The 20,875-nt window shown below is 35.0% G+C and overlaps 1 protein-coding gene across 11 annotated transcripts in view; it reads right to left on the reverse strand.

Moving 5' to 3' along the window:
* DYNC1I2 (dynein cytoplasmic 1 intermediate chain 2) overlaps positions 1-20,875 on the reverse strand; it is a gene marked incomplete at its 5' end in the record, with an annotated part of 52,982 nt that overhangs the window by 20,571 nt on the left and 11,536 nt on the right. For 4 of the 11 annotated variants that reach the window (XM_081095654.1, XM_081095655.1, XM_081095653.1 and 1 more), the window contains 4 exons: positions 4,849-4,964; positions 7,260-7,319; positions 13,961-14,051; positions 14,753-14,770. In XM_081095654.1, coding sequence (XP_080951780.1) covers positions 4,849-4,964; positions 7,260-7,319; positions 13,961-14,051; positions 14,753-14,770 — 285 coding nt within the window. The remainder of the gene's footprint in view (positions 1-4,848; positions 4,965-7,259; positions 7,320-13,960; positions 14,052-14,752; positions 14,771-20,875) is intronic. The other 7 variants (XM_081095657.1, XM_081095651.1, XM_081095658.1 and 4 more) reach the window with 3 other exon arrangements.

The following is a 20,875-nucleotide window of genomic DNA, read 5'->3' on the forward strand; positions in this document are numbered from 1 at the left end:
AATGACAAATCTCTTGTCAATGAATGCTAAGACTAGGTTTAATGAACCATTGAATTTTTACTTTGAGTTAACATCAAAATTGTGATGTATTTTGCTGAGATGGAAAGAAAAGCTGTTCTGTAAATTAAGCTGCACCTAGAAATAACACCAAAGAATGAAATTCCAGTTGTCGGAATAATCTGTTACAAAGGAATAGGTTAATCAAAGTTAAATCATCTGTGAAATGGGTGGCTTTTGTTAAACTGAAGGGAGTCTTCAGAGCAAGTTTTATCATCTGTATGTCATATTACATTGAAGAGACATCTAAATAAGACTAAGCCAAAAAGTATACTTAAAATATTACAACTCATTTAAATAGATAATATGCATAGGTCCTAAAAAGTCCTCACTAAATACTGATACTCTTTTATCTATCACTTACAAAGATTAATTTGCAATAGGAAGTGAAAAACAAATCCCATCATTAGTATATTAATGTTGTTTAGGAAATAAATTTGTTGTTTTCATTATGCTGGTGTCCCCTATTTTAAGACAGTTTAATATCCAATGACGAATACCTAATTTAAAAAGCAGTCGGATTATTCGTGGTATGAAGGAAGTTGCCACTGAGTTCTAAAAATCAGGAAATTATTTGCATATAAAATATACATTAATGAACATCTTATAATTTTATGAACATCTTTCAGAAAGTGAGAATAGTAGAAGAAAATGCTACAATCATTAATTCACAAATACAGATATGAATAATTTTCCTTTAATATTTTCAAAATAATCCTTCCTTTTCTGGATCAATATCATTTTGAATCACTTCACTTCAACCCATTTATCCATAATTTCATCTTCTTATACCTTATTCTTTAAGATCATTATTAAGAAAACTTATATTGCGACAAAGCTTCATGAATGTATCAAGGGAATCCATTCCTTTTATTTTTTTAAACATAGAGAGTAAGATGCAAAGTCACTGGTCTTTTTTTTTTTTAATCCTCAACCAAGGGTATGTTATTACTGATTTAGAGAGAGAGGGGAAAAGAGGAAGAGAGACAGAGAGACAGAAAGACATCTATGTGAGAAACATCAATTGGTTGCCTTCCGTACATGCCCTGACCTGGGATTAAACCTGTAACCTGACTGGAAATTGAACCTGCAACCTTTTGGTATACAGATGACGCTCCAACCAACTAAGCCACCAAGCCAGGGCTCTAATGGTCTTTTTAATATAAAATTCAGATTTTATTTAGAGACTATTGGCATCATTTCCATTAGATTCTGTGAGCTGGGCTCTCATAAATATTACATTTTTCTGACACCATAATTTCAGACATGCTGATTAAAGTCTTTCAATCAATATGAAAAACAAATTCTTCAATTTTTAATTATGTTTATGTCCTTACTGATTCTGAGGGTTAAAAATTATTTATTAAATGTGTTATTTATTCCAGAATTTTTTAAAAATCCATTTTTGACAAAGGTAATATTAACCAGAGGCCCACAAATTTAGTCTACTTGGGAAGTGTGGATTCCAGATGTTAAGATCATGCAATAAAAAATTAAAAGCTCTTTACATATAATACTTTTCCAAACATTATAAATACTAATCAACATGTACCAGAATAAAAATATCTGGAGACCAAACCAATACCAAAAGTAATTGCAAAATACACACAGATAAAAAAGTAGAATGGTATAAGAAAAGCAAAACAAAACACTTCACTGAAAATCAAAACGCAGCTTCTGGTTGTAGCCTGGATATTCTCTCACAATGAGACCACAAGCTCATCAATTAACTTCCCTAGGCCTCAGTTTCCTCAGGTGTAAACAAGATGATTAGATTAGATAACCTTTAGGTACCTTCCTCTTTAAAAATCTGTTTCTAAAAACAGTGACAAAAAAAAATCCATGTTGAGAGGTGAATAAGAAAAAATAATGCCATTTTCAAAGAGTTATAAACTTTAAAAAGGTAAAGGCAGAAAGTAACTTTTCCAGGAGTGTATCTGTGGGCACCATGCTCCTGCCATGAGAAGCTTTTTACCTGCCGCGAATAAAATTGACTAAGGTTGCATGTTCCTAGTCAATTTCATTCACAGTAGGTGCTGTAAGACAGCAAAGAACATCAGTCCAGAAACTGTATCACCAACTTACAGAGTAAACTTGAAAGCAAGAAGATGGCTAGTAAGGGAGAAAAAAACAAGGCAAAATAAAAACTATTGCTTTTTAAAAGAAGAGATTCAGCCATTTAAAAAAATGGGAGAAAGGTAAGAGTTAAATCTAAGACCAATTTTTATCTTCAATTTGGTTAACTCAAATTACTTCTGCACTGATTACACAGCCTATCCAAGTTTAATTTACTATCTGTTACACTCAAATTGTGATTCCTGCAATTCTGTCTCATGGTGAGTTTTGGAATTTGTTACATAATTCTTCAATGGGAACCAGCCAGGCTAAGTTTGAGAACTACTGCATTAAAGCAATGGATAAGCACAAGTACAGTTAAGCATAAAATATTTTCATATAAAAACCTTAATTTCAGGGGTTTTTTCTTTCCCCTCTTTCTAGAAACTTCCACAAACTGGGAAAAAAACTTAATGTAATAAACTTTGACATGAAAATAATTGTAACAATATAGAAAGAAAATGATCTCATTTTTATAAACAGTGCCAAAGGCTAAAGATGGCCCCATGGTATTGGGAAATATTTCTCACCCGCCTTCATTTACATATCTTAACCTGAAACTAAAAAACAAAACAACAAAAAAAGGATAATCTAGTGCCTTTAATTATAGCATACACTCTTAAACCTGCAGAATCAATGAGTACTTATTAGGTTGCAAATGAATAAATATGGACCTTTGTAAAATTTGTATCTAAGTCTAGTTCTCACAGTGAAAATTTACAGGTATGTCTGCATCAGTTATGATTTTAAAACTGGGCTCAGTTCACCCATCTTGTCACTTTCACCTTCTTTCAGTGAAGATAAGAAATATTATATTTAACTCAATGAAAGATCAAAGCTGTTTATTATTATTAGACTAGAGGATCGATGCACGAAAATTCATGCACTTAGGAGTCCCTCAGCCCGGCCTGCACCCTCTCGCAGTCTGAGAGCCCCTGGGGGATGTCCGACTGCCACAGAGGCGAGAGAAGCTCCCGCTACTGCCACTGTGCTTGCCAGCCGTGAGTCTGGCTCAGGGCTTCTGGCTGAGTGGCGCTCCCCCTGTGGGACACTCCTGCGTTGAGTGTCTGTCCCCTGGTGGTCAGTGTGCATCATAGTGACCGGTCGTTCCGCTGTTCGGTTGATTTGCATATTAGCCTTTTATTATATGGGATAATCACTATAAAATATTATCCTGATGCATACACTAATAAATAAGCTAACTAAACCATGCCATCTTTTAATGAAGTATTTTTCAAACTATGGGTCTAAACCAGGGGTGGGCAAACTTTTTGACTAGAGGGCCACAGTGGGTTCTTAAACTGGACTGGAGGGCCGGAACAAAAGCATGGATGGAGTGTTTGTGTGAACTAATATAAATTCAAAGTAAACATCATTACATAAAAGGGTACGGTCTTTTTTTTCAATAGTTTTATTCATTTCAAACAGACCGGATCCGGCCCGCGGGCCGTAGTTTGCCCATGGCTGGTCTAAACCAATAAATTTAGTACATAATGTTCAACATTTTAAAAAATGAAATAGAGCCCTAGCTGTATTGGCTCAGTGGATAGAGTGTCGGCCTGCGGACCAAAGAGTTACGGGTTCAATTACCGTCAAGAGCATGTACCTCGGTTGCAAGCTCCTCCCTGGCTCAGGCCCTGGTTGGGGCTGGTGCAGGAGGAAACCAATCAATGTGTTTCTCTCACATTGATATTTCTCTCTGTCTTTCCCTCTCTCTTCCACTCTCTCTAAAAATCAATGGAAAAATATCCTCAGGTGAGGATTAAAATAAATAAATAAAATAATAAAAAAATGAAATAGAGAAGGGAAGGTGCTATTTCATAAAACTTCAGTTAATCATGTGTATTTATGTGTATACTGGATTGTAATATTAATTGAATTTCTTACCATAGATTAACTATCATAAAAGCATGAACATGCTGCTACAGTGGCAGCATAAGAGAGAAAACACATCTTGGAAATCAGTCAGACTTGATAGAATCTGAGCTACTGGCTACGTGACCCTTGATAAATTATCTCTTTCAGCTTAAGTTTCTTCATGAACAAATAGAACCAATACTTAACTCTAAGGGTTTTGGTGAGAAAATTAGAGGTAATGTAAAGTGCCTCACACTATACCTGATATGTAGTAGGCTCTCTTTGCTGTTGAAACTTTCTATAATCAGCCCTAGCCGGTTTGGCTCAGTGGACTGAACATCAGCCTGCGGACTGAAGGGTCTTGGGTTCGATTCCAGTCAAGGGCACATGCCGGGGTTGAGAGCTCAATCCCCAGTGGGGGGCATGCAGGAGGCAGCCAATCAATGGTTCTCTCTCATCACTGATGTTTCTATCTCTCTCTCCTCCCTTCTTCTCTGAAATCAATAAAAATATTTTTTTAAAAACAAAAAAATTTTCAATAATCAATTTAAACATGAAGTCTGAAGAACTTACACATGAACAGCTAATATAATAGTTGAAAGATGCTAATTACCCATATATACAGCTTATACTTTATTAACTTTTAAAAGAAAAAGTTTTAAAACTCTAAAAAACAAATACATAATGCATTAGTTTTATGATGTTTCCCTCTAAGAAAATATGCCAAAAAATAAAAACAAAAAAGCATGGGGGGAAAAATCCACTTATTAAAAAATAAGGGGGGGGGAATTAATGACAATCATAATTAAGGATATTCACCTTCTTTGGGTTGAGCCATAACTGGAGTCTGCGTTTCCTTTGTATATGTCACGATTTCTCGAGGAGGAAAGTCAACTTGTGTAATTTTAGCCATTCCAAGTTTAATAGGTCCTCGTCTAAATAAAGTGAACACAATATTTTAAAATACAATAAATGATACATTTAACTACATCAAGCCATGTTATTTTAGAAAAGTAGGAATCAAACATTGTGTATCCAACATTGTAATTTAAATCCGTGTTTTATTCAAGAAATTCTAGATGAACAATGAATTGGCTTTATCTTAACAAAAGAATTAGAAGGTAACAAAAACAAAAGATATTTCTGAGTCATTCAAGGTATTTATTTTTCACTTTAAAAAGGCAAATAATTTAGTTTCTTAGAGTAGATGTGTGGGTAATAATAAAGTAAGAGGATAGGGATTTTGTAGTGGTCTGCTTAATATGGTTGACTATAAGAACTTTTTTTTTTTTTTTTTTTTTGCAAGGATATGATTCTGGACTGTTTTGAAGAATCAGATAATATGGATCTCATGCAGACCACTTTCAGTTCCCTTCACCAGTAGAAGACTTCACTTTTAAGACTGAAAAGTAATTTTTGGTTGACAACTTTTTTACCTACTTTATAGAAATTGAGAATCATATAGTCCACTTAGATTTTAAAATGAAATATTTAAACTTAAATTGCTAATATCTGCATGGTACATGTTGTCCTCGAATCATATATGGACAAACTACAGTGCAGGTACTTTATACGTAAACTAAAGCAACAGATCTTTTGGATACCATACAACTATTCAAGTCACTTCTATTTTAAATAGAGGGAAAACATTCTCTTTAGACAAACAGAAGAAAGTTGTGGCTAAGGAAAATGGACCAAATGAGAAATATCTTTTATTAGGTATCTGGGGGATCTTTTCTTGGTTATTATATTAGATGTTTAAATTTTAAACCAAATAAAGTATGCATCCAAACTCACCAAGAAGTTCTCAATTATGAAGCTGTTTTAAAAGGATATCTAATAAAGACATTGCTATAACTTCCAGAATATCAAGCAGACTATCTGAATTATATATATCATTAATTTCTCTAAGCTCCTAAATGTGGGCCATAAGAAATTTTTAATGTGTTTTCTACTTAGGGACTATCTTAGCCTTTAAGAAAAAGAGCATAATCAAAGAATTAAATGAGAAATTTTAAATACATTTTAATAATCTAGTATTCTAAGAATAAAATTTGAAATAAGAAATATTATATTCTGATTTTCACGATGTGAACCATAAGAAAAATAAAGCACTCACATATCTGGGGAAAATGGTCAAGCCAACAACTATTAGGACAAGTACTAACTTGAGTACATATACAACTTAGTAGATAAAAATCACAATATTAGAACAAACAAAATATTCTAAGACTTAAAGGTAGAAAGATAGAGAGGTAAAACCTCACTTATCTAAAAACCACTTTTCCTGCCGAAACCGGTTTGGCTCAGTGGATAGAGCGTCGGCCTGCGGACTGAAAGGTCCCAGGTTCGATTCCGGTCTAGGGCATGTACCTGGGTTGCGGGCACATCCCCAGTGGGAAATGTGCAGGAGGCAGCTGATCGATGTTTCTCTCTCATCGATGTTTCTAACTCTCTATCTCTCTCCTTTCCTCTCTGTAAAAAATCAATAAAATATATATTTAAAAAAATAAAAACCATTTTTCCTGAGAATAAGGAAGCATATGGGGGTGGGAGAGCCAACAGAGAGGCCTTCCAGCTAATATATATAGTTTTCTCATCTGCAATTCAAGGCTTATTTATTCTTACTTTAGATAGAATTCCAAAGGTATTGGTCATTTGCATGCTTTAGAAGATGCAAATTATCAAGGGAAAATAGCTATCTCAGTCAGGCACAGTGACAGCAACTAACATTTATATTTTGCATTGGAGACTAGAATAAATGAGTGAATAAATGAACTAATAAATAAATGAATAAACCAATAGCAGTCTGGGGTCATAGTATAGAGACCAACAGCTCTGTTCCTCAGAAAACATCACTGAATTTTAATATAGGAAAATAAATCAATATTTATAGCGAGTAACCCAGAAAAGGTTCAATCACATGTAGAATATGTATTAAAAGTCTGGGAACTTTGTAACACATCTTTTAAAAACTTACATAGAAAATACAGAAGTAATAAAAGGAATCTGGACACTTAAATGGGCAGATTTAGGGTACCTAGAAAATCAGATACATAGAATATTTCTTTCACGAAATGACAGAGGATAAATCAGGTGTCACAGTAAAATATAACGCTTTTCCTAACTATATATTGCATATTACAAATTTAAGCAAAATAAAATTAGGACAGTTTCACAAAGAATCAAATTAATTATAAAAAAGGGAAGGTAATAAATCTATTCAATACCCCAAATCGGAATCTGAGTGAAGCTGAAGAACTGATGGATCTGTATCCCAATGCAGCGTCCTAAATGGTTGTAGGACAACCATGAAGCATTAGCAGAAAAGGCCATAAGTTAGTCAAGCAAATATACTCTATGAATAGCTAAAGTACTGTTCACATTAAAAAACCACATGTTCTGTTAGTATGAAAAAACCACCAGGTATCACTCAATGCTCTAGTGCAGGGGTCCTCAAACTTTTTAAACAGGGGGCCAGTTCACTGTCCCTCGGACCATTGGAGGGCCGGGCTATAGTTTAAAAAAAAACTATGAACAAATTCCTATGCACACTGCACATATCTTATTTTGAAGTAAAAAAACAAAACGGGAACAAATACAATATTTGTATTTGCATGTGGCCCGTGGGCCGTAGTTTGAGGACCCCTGCTCTAGTGCATGCAAAAAGCATAATAAAGTTAAGGATGCAAAAATACAACCTAGAATCGTTAAAAGATAGTATTTTCAGATTAAGGCAAACTATTATTGCACAATAATGGATAAGAACAGCCAAGCATTCAACAACACAAATAATATATTATTTTTGGATGTTAACAAGTGGACTGTAAAAGTAGTTTAAAATTTAAGTTTCCTAATTAAAAAAAATTAGTAAGAACATTTTAGTTAACCTATTATAATCTTGCCCAAAGCATTAAATGTGTGCAGGAAATTATCATATTGGTAAAGGAAATGAGTCAACACATAAGCCTTTCGGTAAGAAAGCCAAAGACTATTCCACTGGGATATAAAACAGCTAAAGTTTCTAAAATGTGACCCTTATGTAATTTATGGGTTAAGCACTGCCTTGGGCGTACATGTCATCTGCTTTAGAAAGCAGCTACAGATTTCTGTCGCTAGGAAAAAATAGACTTTTCCCAGAAAAATTTATTTTATATTCAAAAGATTTTCATAAACTAAAATTTTGGAGAATATCCTATCCATCCTAAATAAATATTCAGTTGTGCCTTAAAGCCTTGCCTACTGGATCTTTTCCATTTAAGTGAGATCTAATCATTATTAAAACAAAAGGTACTTTGTCACATTGGCATTCTCACAGGTTAGCAATATATAAAATAATTATGTACAGTACTGTATGATGCTCACAGTCCATATTAAAAAGTTAAGCACAATAGGTTCAGTGCTACCATTTTTGTCAAAATATTAGCATCTCATGTAAATTACAATGTACAACTAAAACTGCTATAGTTAAATATAAAAAAACGATTTCTGTACTTTACTTGCCTATACAATTTATCAATAAAAACAATCAGTTGACTTGAACTAGAGGAATTCTTCATTTTGAAAATATAAAGACTTAAACAGTATTGTGTGTATGCAAAGGAAGAGGAGGTCACAGTGAAGATTTACTTTGTACAAAGCAATGAGCAGCAACAAACGAAGGCTTTGTTAAACCAGACGGGGTTCTATGAGATGCTCTCCAAGGAATGTTCTGTGAAAGCCTTTACATCATATGAAGCTATAGCTGTTATCAGTGACATAAAACTCCTTGTTGAGGATGTCATGTTAGTCTAATATCAAGTAAAAGTTTGCTGTAAAATACAGCCTGTCCAGAAAACATACTAGCCTGGCTACACACTGAACAACCTATGGGATTATTATTTATTAAAGGCATCTACAGACATATAAAGTAAAATTACAAAATAATCTGAAAGCCCAAGAGATAAACTGATCAAGAATGGAACAAAGGAATTAAGAGGCATGATTCCCCAATAGAATAACTGCCACAACCTAAATTTTAGAGATAATTCTGTGATTGAGAAAGTGAACTAGAAACCTAATGAAATATAACTTCCTAATCTGAAAAGTTAGAGAAATACCATTTTTCACAGGCTCTTATATTTATTCATGAATTACTATCAGGTCCAATAGAAATTTTTGACATTTAGAAATAGTGACTGTTTTGATATCATATTTGATAACGTCTAATATATCTCTTTCCTCTCTGTGAGTGTACTAATCTTAGGCTGTCTTGGCTATCTTGCACATCTTAATGCATTTTCCTGTAATATTTCTTCTTTCCTCTTTATTTTTTCATTATTATCATGCCTGCTCAATTTGAGTTACTTCTGTTTCATTATCAGACCCTATTCTTTTTCAAAGCCATTATATTTAGAAATGCTATTATTTTATTGCCAATAGTACCAAATCAACAATATCAATTATCTTTCCCCTAATGTAATCTGGAGATAATTTAGTGGAAGTCATAATTTCCAACTCGTGTGTGTGTGTGTATACATATATATGTATATATCTATATATATCTATATATATACACACATATATATAAAATGAACATAGCCCTTTTGAAAATTATTATTTCAAATGAGTTCAAAAGAGACAATGTATGTACTAAGATTAAAAAGGTATGTCACATCATTAAAAAAGAGAAAATTTGCCCTAGCTGGTTTGGCTCAGTGGATAGAGCTTCAGCCTGCGGACTGAAGGGTCCTAGGTTTGATTCCGGTCTAGGGCACATGCCCGGGTTGCGAACTCGATCCACAGTTGGGGGCATGCAGGAGGCAGCCGATCAATGATTCTCTCTCATCATTGATTTTTCTATCTCTCCCTCTCTTTTTCTCTCTGAAATCAATCACAATAAATAAATAAATAAATAATTCCCTCCCCTGTTAAACTTAGAAAAACTAATTTTGTACTCATTCTGCAATAAGAACAAATACCCCCTAAAGATATTTAAATACCTATTTTCTTGTTTTACAACTTATTAAAAATCTACACTTTAAACACGAGTTAGCCTATCATTAGAACTTTTCAATACAGTGAATAACATCCTTAATTTTTAAAAATCAAAGCACAACTGACAACAGTATGTAAGTTTCAGGTATACAACATAGTTTGCAACATGGATATACCTTACAAAGTGATCACACGATAAGTCTAGTAACCATCTGTCATTGTACAAAATCATTACCATACTACTAACACTATTCTCTAGCTGTGTATCACATTCCCGTCACTTATTGTATAACTAGAAGTTTGTACCTCTTATACCCTTTCACCTTTTTGCCTTCTCCCCCCTTTCCTATGGCAACCATCAGTTTGTTCTCTGTATTATGAGTTTGTTTCTGTTTTGTTTGCTCAGTTGTTTTGTTTTTCAGATTCCACATGCAAATGAAATCATATTTGTCCTTCTCTCTCTGACTTATTTCACTTAGCATAATATCCTCTAAGCCCGTCCATGTTGGCACAAATGGTAAGGTGTCATTCTTTTTCATGTATGTATACCATGCTTTCTTTATCCATTTATCGATGAACAATTAGGCTGCTTCCATATTTTGGCTATTGTGAATAATGCTGCAATTATAATAGGGATGCATGTTCAAATTAATGTTTTCATTTTCTTTGGATAGATACCCAGGAGTGAAGTTGCTGGATCACATGGTAGTTCTATTTTTAGTTTTGTGAGGGATCCACATCTGTTTTCCATAGTGGCTGCACCAATTTGCAATCCCACCAACAGTGCAAGGGCTCCCTTTTCTACACATCCTCACTAGTACTTATGTATTGTCTTTTTGAGGTGACATCTCACTGGTTTTGATTTGCATTTCCATTATGATTAGTGATATTGAGCATCTTTTCATGTGTCAGTTGTCCATCTCATGTCTTCTTTGGAGAAATGTCTATTCAGGTCCTCTGCCCATTTTTTAGCTACATTGTTTTTTGATGTTGAGTTTATGAATTCTTTATATAATTTGAATATCAGACATATCATTTGTGAATATCCTCTCCCATAAATTAATGATGTAATCACTAGAAAGTAAGTTCCATGAAGGCAGGGGCCATGAACACTTTATTTTCTGTGGCAATCTATAGTATTTAACACTAAATTGGCAATTCAATGAGTGCCTGCTCTATAGGGTGGGGCAAAAGTAGGTCTCTAATAATCTCTACGTTTCCCAATGAAACTCACAAGGACATGTTTTAATTCATATTAATTTTAAAAACCAAGTAAATGTTACATATATTTTTTAAAACAAACTTGCTGATGCTGCATTAAAATAATCTTGCTAATCCTATTCAAACTTAAGAACACTGAGTTTGGAACACAGTATATTATATACATAAAAATAATGTATAGTATCAAATAAAGAAATTGGATAAATATTATTTTTTATTTTGGGAAATATTTTTACTATGGTAATGTTGAAGAAAGAAAAAAAGCCTTCACTTAAAAATACCACTTGCTTATCAGCAAAGGAATCCTATATAATAAAAGTGTAATATGCAAATCGACTGGTCACTATGATGCGCACTGACCATCAGGGGTCAGACACTCACTGCAGGAGCTGCCCCCTAGTGGTCAGTGCACTCCCACAGGGGAAGCGCTGCTCAGTCAGAAGCCAAGCTCACAGCTGGTGAGCGCAGCAGCAGTGGCAGGAGCCTCTCCTACCTCCGCTGCAAGCGAGCAGTAAGGAGCGAGGGGTCCTGGACTGTGAGCGCCCCGGATTGCGAGAGGGATGTCTGACTGCCGGCTTAGGGATCGGGCCTAAGCTGGCAGGCGGACATCCCCCCAAGGGGTCCCAGACTGCCAGAGGGCACAGGCCAGGCTGAGGGACCCTCCCCCAGTGCACGAATCTCATGCATTGGGCCTCTACTACTAACATATTTGTATAAAAACACAAAAGTCTGAGTATTTTAAAAATTAAATAAGCCTTAGAGATAAATTTAGACTAAATAATCTTTAATACATACTCTTTTTAAGATAATAGTATTTCTAAAAAGAAAACTGATTTTTTAAAATATATTTTTATTGATTTCAAAGAGGAAGGGAGAGGGAGAGAGAGATAGAAACATCAATGATGAGAGAGAATCATTGATTGGCTGCCTCCTGCATGCCCCCCACTGGTGATTGAGCCCCACAACCCAGACATGTGCCCTTGACCAGAATCGAACCTGGGACCCTTCAGTCGCAGGCCGACGTTCTATCCACTGAGCCAAACCGGCTATGGCTGATTTTTCTTAAATGATAAGAGTTATGTCATTTATCTCCAATGACAGTATTGCTTTGATTTGCAATTTTGGTTCTATATACAGAACAGTTTTGGAAAGCACATCTCAAATTCAAACTGAACCTCTTGTGCCTTCTAATTATTAATGATAACCTGATTATTTAGGAATAATAAGTACCAAGTTTCGGATTACCTAGCTCCCTTGCTCCTCTTTTGCTGATCCTGTTTTTAGAGACTCATCACTTCTTTGTAAGTTCAATTAGAGGGGGGTCAAGCACAACAAAGATAAAAGTTCTCAGTTTTTAATTTTTTTTAAAAGGTGTATTAAGAGATTTTCCTGAGAAGGATATGTAACTTCCTGGCTCAAAATAAGGACTCTAAATAAAGATTTTTAACCTATGTTTAATCTCATTTCAGCTGTCACAAGAAGTAAAAAAGTATGATGTTATTAAAAACTTGCTATTAGTGTGTATGTGACAGAAAGAGAGAAAGAGAGAGAGAGAGAGAGAGAGAGAGAGAGAGAGAGAGAGAGAGAGAGAAGAGGAAGAGGGAAAGGGGTAGAGAGGGAGAGAAAGAGAGAGAAAGAAGTAATAATAATTTTCCCAACACAATTTTTAGAAAGAAGCTGAAATCTTACTGAACTTTTGAAAAGCAAGACCCAACAAGTGTGCAGGATCCTAAAACAAACATGAAATACAGTTTCACAAGGAAGATGCTAATTTAGGAAAACTTGGTAGTAAGCACTCTTTTCTTTTTTCATTGAGATATAATTGACACATAACATTATATTAGTTTCAGGTATACAACATAATGATTCCATATTTGTATATATTGTGAAATGATCACCACAATACATCTAGTTAACATCATCACCACACAAATTTCTTCTTCTTGTGATGAGAACTTTTTAAAGATTTACTCTCTTAGCAATTTTCAAATATGTAATACAGTATTATTAACTACAGTCATCATACTGTACTTCACATCCTCATGACTTACTTATTCATAACTGGAAGTTCGTACCTTTTGACTCCCTTCACCCATTTTTCATATCTCCTGCCCACGCCCCCCCATCTTGGCAACCACCAATTTGTTCTATGACCATATTTATCTTTTAAGATTTCACATATAAGTGAGATTATATGGTTATTTGTCTTTCTCTGTCTTATTTTACTTAGCATGATGTCCTCAAGGCAGTGAAAAACTTAATGTTTCCTTAGCAGTTATTCCTTATTCTTGATATTTTATGCATTATTATTTTCTATCTTAATCAGAACTAGTGAATTAATAGAACAGAATTGGGCTATTTAACTGTACTGGTGAGATTTTCAATTACTGAATGGGAAATTAAGCACAATAGAAAGGTTTTATGCTATACTCCAAACAGTCATATATTAACCAATATAAAGTTTGCTTAAACAGAAAACATTTAAATAAATTAACACCTCTATTTTAATATAATTAGAATAAAATCCATTAACTACTCAATACTAAATTTATCAAGTGTAATAACTGAATATTGTAAAGAAAAAAATTTCCCCCACTTTACAAAAATTTCTGTACCATTTAGATCTCAAAATATTAACTTCAACATAATTATTTAGAGTCCCTCTAAAGCACCGACAGTACCTGGGCACTAAATGCATTCTATTCTTAAAAATATTAAAAGAAAATTACTATACCTGGATCCCACTGCGCCATCTCCAGAGTCTTGGCTTCCAGCTTCACTTGGTGTGCTCACAGATTTGGAGGATGGAGACATAGGAGGAGGGACTAAATAGTGAAACAGACAGGTATCCGCTGTTACTACACAGAGAGGTTGCTCAGCTTATGACGTTTCAAAAGTAATTTAACATGAAGTAATTAACAAAAAATAAAAAATGTCAAACCAAAAAACAAAATACATGAATGAAAATGAACAGTAGAAAGAAGAGAAGAAAGACAAAGTTAAAAATGCATGCTGATGATCATGCAACTTCTCTGGCAAAATGCATTTGGGCTTTATATTTTTAAAAAGCAAGGTTACAGAAGGATGCATCTTCATCTCAGCCAATACAAAATGTGGGCACTAATTTTCAAAGGAGAGCATTCCTTCTCCCCTTTCTAATTTCCCACTTTTAAGATCACCAGAGTGTAAATAATACTTATAATTGCTGTCAATATCAAAACTCTAAAATATGCTTCAAAAGTCATTAACTCTGGTTTTTCTGAGATTTATTTTTAAGTGTTAATTTTTATTTAATACTTTTTTCTTTCAAAAATGTCTTGATTTAATTTTCCCCCACCAAAAAATAAAAGCCAATTTAGAGAATGACTGACTACAGGAATGACTCCTTTAAAATGTCCATTAGTTTCCAGCAATTTGGGTGAAAAGTGCAAACAGGCCATAAAACAGCATGCCTTCTAGACATGATGCATAACATAAAGTGATGCATGCAACTGAGACAAGGCAAGACTTATGGTAACTTCCTTACCCCAGTATTCAGAAAAAACTGAAGTGTACAGACAAAGATACAGACACCCAAAATATTCTTAATCCCTTCTTATAGAAAAATACACATTTTTCATAATATATAAAACAAACAGCAAATGCTTTCCCCTAAACTGTCATTTATAACATTATATACTAACAGTTGAGCGTGCATATTTCATGCTTTCACATTTGTAAAACTTTTTGATTACCACTGCAGGGAGTGTAAGAAGATCATCACTGCCATCTTCTGGTTAAATTTTACCATAATTGTCCCCAACCCCAAATATCATTTTAAAATCATTTTCTAATGTACAATATTAAGTGACTAATACATTTTATGTTGAGCTGTGAGCCCTTCTTTTACTAGTCTACTGAAAAGAAGGTAAGTTCCCAGTTATATAGGAACTAACGAAATATGTACTTAATTAAAAGTCTGTGTTATTGTAATAGTCATATTCACTGAACCCTTATAATTATGTTAAATGTTTATACATGCTGCAGTAGAAACATTGGGTTTGCTAGTCTAACAAGTTTAGTATGACAAATTACATCTTAAACATAGGTGCACAACTGATCATCTTATTTTTTTCAGTGGCAAATTCTATTGGTAACCAGTAAGATTAGAAGGAAAAAAATCATAGCTATAATGTTTCCTGAGATAGTGATGAACTATTACTTAATTTCCAAAGGACTTGAAACGCAAAATCAAATGTTTCTAACTTTGTGATTAAATCTCTCAGAGACAATGATAAAACCAAATCACTTTCATATAACAGGGTGTCCCCTAAAAATGTATGAACACTTTATCAGCTGATAGCTCAATTTTGAAAACAAAATGTATTTTAATAAACACTATCTTTATAACTATTCAGTGTGTATATACATTTTGGGGGGATAACCTATAGTTCGCATGCAGATGGCACTGTGCTAAGTGCTGCATGTATAACTCAAAGTAGCTAAAAATTACTTGTATCTGAAATAAAAGAACATTAATATCCCTTAACTTCTCTTATGTTACATTTCCTTATCTTTTTGTCCATTTCTCACTATAAGGCTTCCCTTAAGATCTAAATAAAGAGCAATATCTAATAGTGGTTTGCCATTATAAGCACAAGTACATGTTTATTAAATCATAATGGGGCAACATAATGTTTTGATATTAGAGGTTTTTAAAAGAGAAAGTTTATATTCTTTAAATTACATACTTAACTTCATGTTTAAAAAATAATTTTTCTAAGTAATTATTAGAAAGATTAGAAGAAAATAGTAATATTCCTCTCCATGTAATTATTTGTGATGAACTATAAAATTCTTTTTCAATGTAATATGTTATTTCCCCTTTCTAGTGACTTCAAGTATCAATAATTCCACTCAACAAGTTCAATAGTATCTTTCTTGGTTAAGACTACATTTAAAATAAATATATATATATATATATATATATTCATATTCTCCTCAAATTCTTTATGGAGATATGTTAAATTGTAATTATAGATACATAAATAAATACACTAACTTAGCCAATTCTGAAATAGAAGTTTCAGAAATAAAGAGTACATCTTAGGCCGAAACCGGTTTGGCTCAGTGGATAGAGCGTCGGCTTGCGGACTGAAGGGTCCCGGGTTCAATTCCGGTCAAGGGCATGTGCTTGGGTTGCGGGCACATCCCCAGTAGGAGATGTGCAAGAGGCAGCTGATCGATGTTTCTCTCTCATCGATGTTTCTAACTCTCTATCTCTCTCCCTTCCTCTCTGTAAAAAATCAATAAAATATATTTAAAAAAAAAAAAAAAGTACATCTTAGGTGTGATGCTACCAAATTATCAGCCAGAAGCAAAATAAATCACCATAACTTCAAGTTTACAATAAGATAAAAATCTCTATACCAAAACTATATTCTTTCTGGGGAAAAAAAGATTTCTAAGCTGGATGACGAAGAGGTTTATTAAGATCTCAAAGTTATCTGGCCCACCAACTTTATCTTGCAATAATAAATTAAGGTAAACCACAAGAAGGAACAAAACTAAAAAAAGGAAGTTACTATTATTGAAAAAGGAAGAATGTTAATAGGGAAAAAAAGGGAATGGTAGTTTTATTTGATGACTACTGTGGTGACCCCCAACCATAAAATTATTTTCATTGTTATTTCATAACTGTAATTTTGCTACTGTTATGAATCGTAATGTAAATATGTGATATGCTATATATGTTTTCCGATGGTCGCGATCCACAGGTTGAGAACCGCTGTCTTAGAAGCTTAGAGCAAAGACACCTATTCTCTTCTCTTAGAACCGACAGAGAAATATGGAGTAAACTGAAAAACAAATCTACACCAAGCACTCACTGATCATGTAAGTAATACTGAAAGGTTATGACTCTAATTCTCTAGGACAAAAAGCTAATTGAGAAGGCCTTTCCCGCCAGCTTAGATTTTGGCCTTCCAGGGATATAAAATTAGCATTGCTGATTTTTGCCCTGTGAAGAAACTACTAGAATATATATATATATATATATATATATATATATATATATATATAAAATATGTTTTTATTAGAGGCCCAGTATATGAAATTCCTGCACTGGGGTGGGGAAGGCCCTCAGCCCGGCCTGTGCCCTCTCGTGGTCCGGAAGCCCTCAGGGGATGTCCAACTGATGGCTTAGGCCTGCTCCCGCCATTGCCACTGCGCTGACCAGCTGTAGCCTGGCTTCTGGCTGAGCGGCGCCCCCCTGTGGGACTGCACTGACTATCAGGGTGCAGCTCCTGCATTGAGCATCTGCCCCCTGGTGGTCAGCGCACATCATAGCAACCGGTCATTCTGCTGTTCAGTCGATTTGCATCTTAGCCTTTTATTATATAGGATTGATTTCAGAGAGGAAGGGAGAGGAAGAGAGAGAGAGAAACATCAATGACGAGAGGGAATCATTGACTGGCTGCCTCCTGCATGCCCCCTACTGGGGACTGAGCCCGCAACTTGGGAATGTGCCCTTGACCAGAACTGAACCCAGGACCCTTGAGTCCACAGGCTGACGCTCTATCCATTGAGCAAAACCAGCTAAGTCTAGAATATTCTTAAAGCACAAAGGTCTTGGGAATGTACCTAGATTTAGAATTAGAATTACATTTGAGTCAACCACTGAAAACTACACAGAAGTCTCAGAGATGAAAAATGCTGCACCACCCAATTATTTTTCAAGTAAAAGAAAACCTCTGGCAAGAAGGGACTTTTCCAGGAAAAAGGACCTAGAAAGGTGGACAGTCAAGGCAAATAAATGCAGGGAAAGAAAGTGGTGGTAGAAGACAGTGATATAGAAGAGTGAGCTTCTAAGATAATCTGAGGTTGTAAGAATTTCTTCTAGGATTCTTACTATTCAAAAACAGCCCTTGTTACAATTATGCCCCCTTGTGGACACAAGTGCTCTGAGCATGGAATATTAACATCTAAATAACTTTTTCATACCTTACTCTTTTTTACCTGAAAGCTATTGCTTTAAACCTTAAATCTCTAGAAATCATTAATTTCTCCCTTTTCTCTGGCCCCTTCTCCTAATAATGAAGTTTATTCTCCACTAATCTCCCCTAAATGTTTCTGTTCTTTTATTTTCTACAATATAATTCAGAGCATCAGATAAATGCTTAAAAAGAAATAAAAATAAAATTTTACAGAATTAAAATACTATAAGAAACTTAAAATTAGACTAAAATTTGAAAAAAAATGACTTGGTATACGGAAAGCATCCTATCAAAAAATCATATTTAAAATATTCAAAAGTTACAAGAGGAAGGGGAAAAAATGAAGCAATACTTATTTTGACCAATAAATTTCTTTTCTTTTTAATAAAAGAAAACCTAGATATCACATTTACTCTATCCAATTGATACAGACTCAGGCTACAGAGTAACTGACAATATGCTTTCATCTCTTTACAAACTAGATAAAACAGAAGTTACACATACAAAAGGAGATTCACTTTATTTTTTCCATCATCAATGTTTAAGAACTCCACATTTGATACAATATGTCTTGAATGCTGTATCTAAAATTAACTTTCTTAAGACTTCAACTTAAATTTAGTTTTAAAAAAAAAGGCATAATGGAAATTTCCACTATGCTTTTTCCTAAGTTTTAAACACTAAGATTTTGCTGTTGCTTTTAAAGCAGAATGGCTTTTACTTGGCCTTACCAGCTATAAAGACATATAACCTAATAACTGAACAAATATTTAACTGTCTAGCCTGTGCTGGGCACCAGGAATAAAAATGTTATCTCCTCTCTCAAGAACCTCTGACAGAAAGCAGTCAAATGACCAAATAAATAAGGATATACCAGTGAACAGAAGCTAAGAGTTTTTATTAGCTATATCTTTTACAAAAAAAAAGCAACACATGAATTCTCTTTGGTAGAATAAAAAAAAAGAATAAAAAGTCCATTTTAGCTGAAACCGGTTTGGCTCAGTGGATAGAGCGTCAGCCTGCGGACTGAAAGGTCCCAGGTTCGATTCTGGTCAAGGGCATGTACCTGGGTTGCGGGCACATCCCCAGTGGGAAATGTGCAGGAGGCGGCTGATCGATGTTTCTCTCTCATCGATGTTTCTGACTATCTCTCTCCTTTCCTCTCTGTGAAAAATAAATAAAATATATTTAAAAAAAAATCCATTTTAAAAAAATAATAGAGTGATTTAAAAAAAATAAATTTTCTTGAGTATCCTAGCAGTGTTTTTATATTTTACAATAAAATATATTTAACAAACTTATTCTGTATTAAAAAGAAAAACAAGTATCCACCCTGGATCATGATACAACATGTGTTTTTTTTCCCTCATGGGTTAAGGTCAAAAAAATTTGACAACCACTGTCTACATCTGTATTCCATAATCTTCAGGCCCAATTTTACATAAATACTGGAAAGATTTTTAGGCATGTGTGGAAAACCACACAACTCATTTAATGAGACCAGTATAACCATTATAATAAAACCAGATACAGTAAAAGGAAAAAAAATATCTTAGTCTTCTGAGCTTAAATAAAGAATCTATATATATAAAAGCCTAAGTGACCATTAGGACCGAACGACCAGAATGACTGGATGATCGGAATGACCGGACGACTGGTCACTATGATTCACACTGACCACCAGGGGGCAGATGATCAATGCAGGAGTGCCCCTAGGTGGTCAGTGCATTCCCACAGCCAACCTCCTGTGGCCCCTCCCCCGACTGGCCAACCTCAGCAGCCCCTCCTCCGGGTCCCAATCGCCCTGATTGGAACCTCCTGCGGCTCCTCCCCACAATGGGCCAACCTTGTGCAGCCCCTCCCACCCCCCAGCCAGCTAACCTCCAGTGGCGCCTTCCCCCAGTCGGCCAACCTCTCACGGCCCCTTCCCCTGGCCGGCCAACCTCCCATGGTCCCTCCCCCCAGCTGGCCGGCCTCAATCAGGACTGGGTGAGATGGCCCCGATCAGCTCCGATTGCCAGCCAGGCTGAGGGACCCCCCTCCACTTGTGCACGAATTCGTGCACCGGGCCTCTAGTTCCTAAATAAAATACTAACAAATCTAGCAATGTATAAGAAAAATAGTATCTCAAAGCTAAGCTGCAGAATGTAAATATGCTTTTACATTAGAAAACATACCAATATAAATCATCATATATATTTAAAGGAAAACAAAGCACATTTTCATCTCAAAATATGAAGAGACCTATAAGGTTCTGAAAATATTTTGGTGGTTTTAAAGAACATCCACAAATTCTATGTGAATGTGGGCTGGATTTAGTGACTCTCTTGCAATGGACAGAATGTGGCAGCAATGATGCTGTGGGACTGCCAAAGGTATGCCATAAAAAGGACAGCTTCCTCCTGGCTCTCTTTCTCTCCCAGATTGCTCACTTTGGGAGAGCCCAGCTGACCTGCTGCAAGGATACTCAAACAGTTCTGTGGAGTGGCCACAGGGGGAGGAACTCAGCCCTCCCTTGCCAACACCAACTTGCCAGCCATGGGACTGAGCCACCTTGAAAGCAAATCCTCTAGCCCCAGTCAACACCTCAGGTGACTACAACTCTAACATCTTGACTTCAACCCCATGAGAGTTCTGAGACAAAACCACTCAACTAAGCCACTATTAAATTCCTG

Source organism: Myotis nattereri (assembly GCF_964212035.1).
Source record: "Myotis nattereri genome assembly, chromosome: 7".
NCBI classification, from domain to species: Eukaryota; Metazoa; Chordata; class Mammalia; order Chiroptera; family Vespertilionidae; genus Myotis; species Myotis nattereri.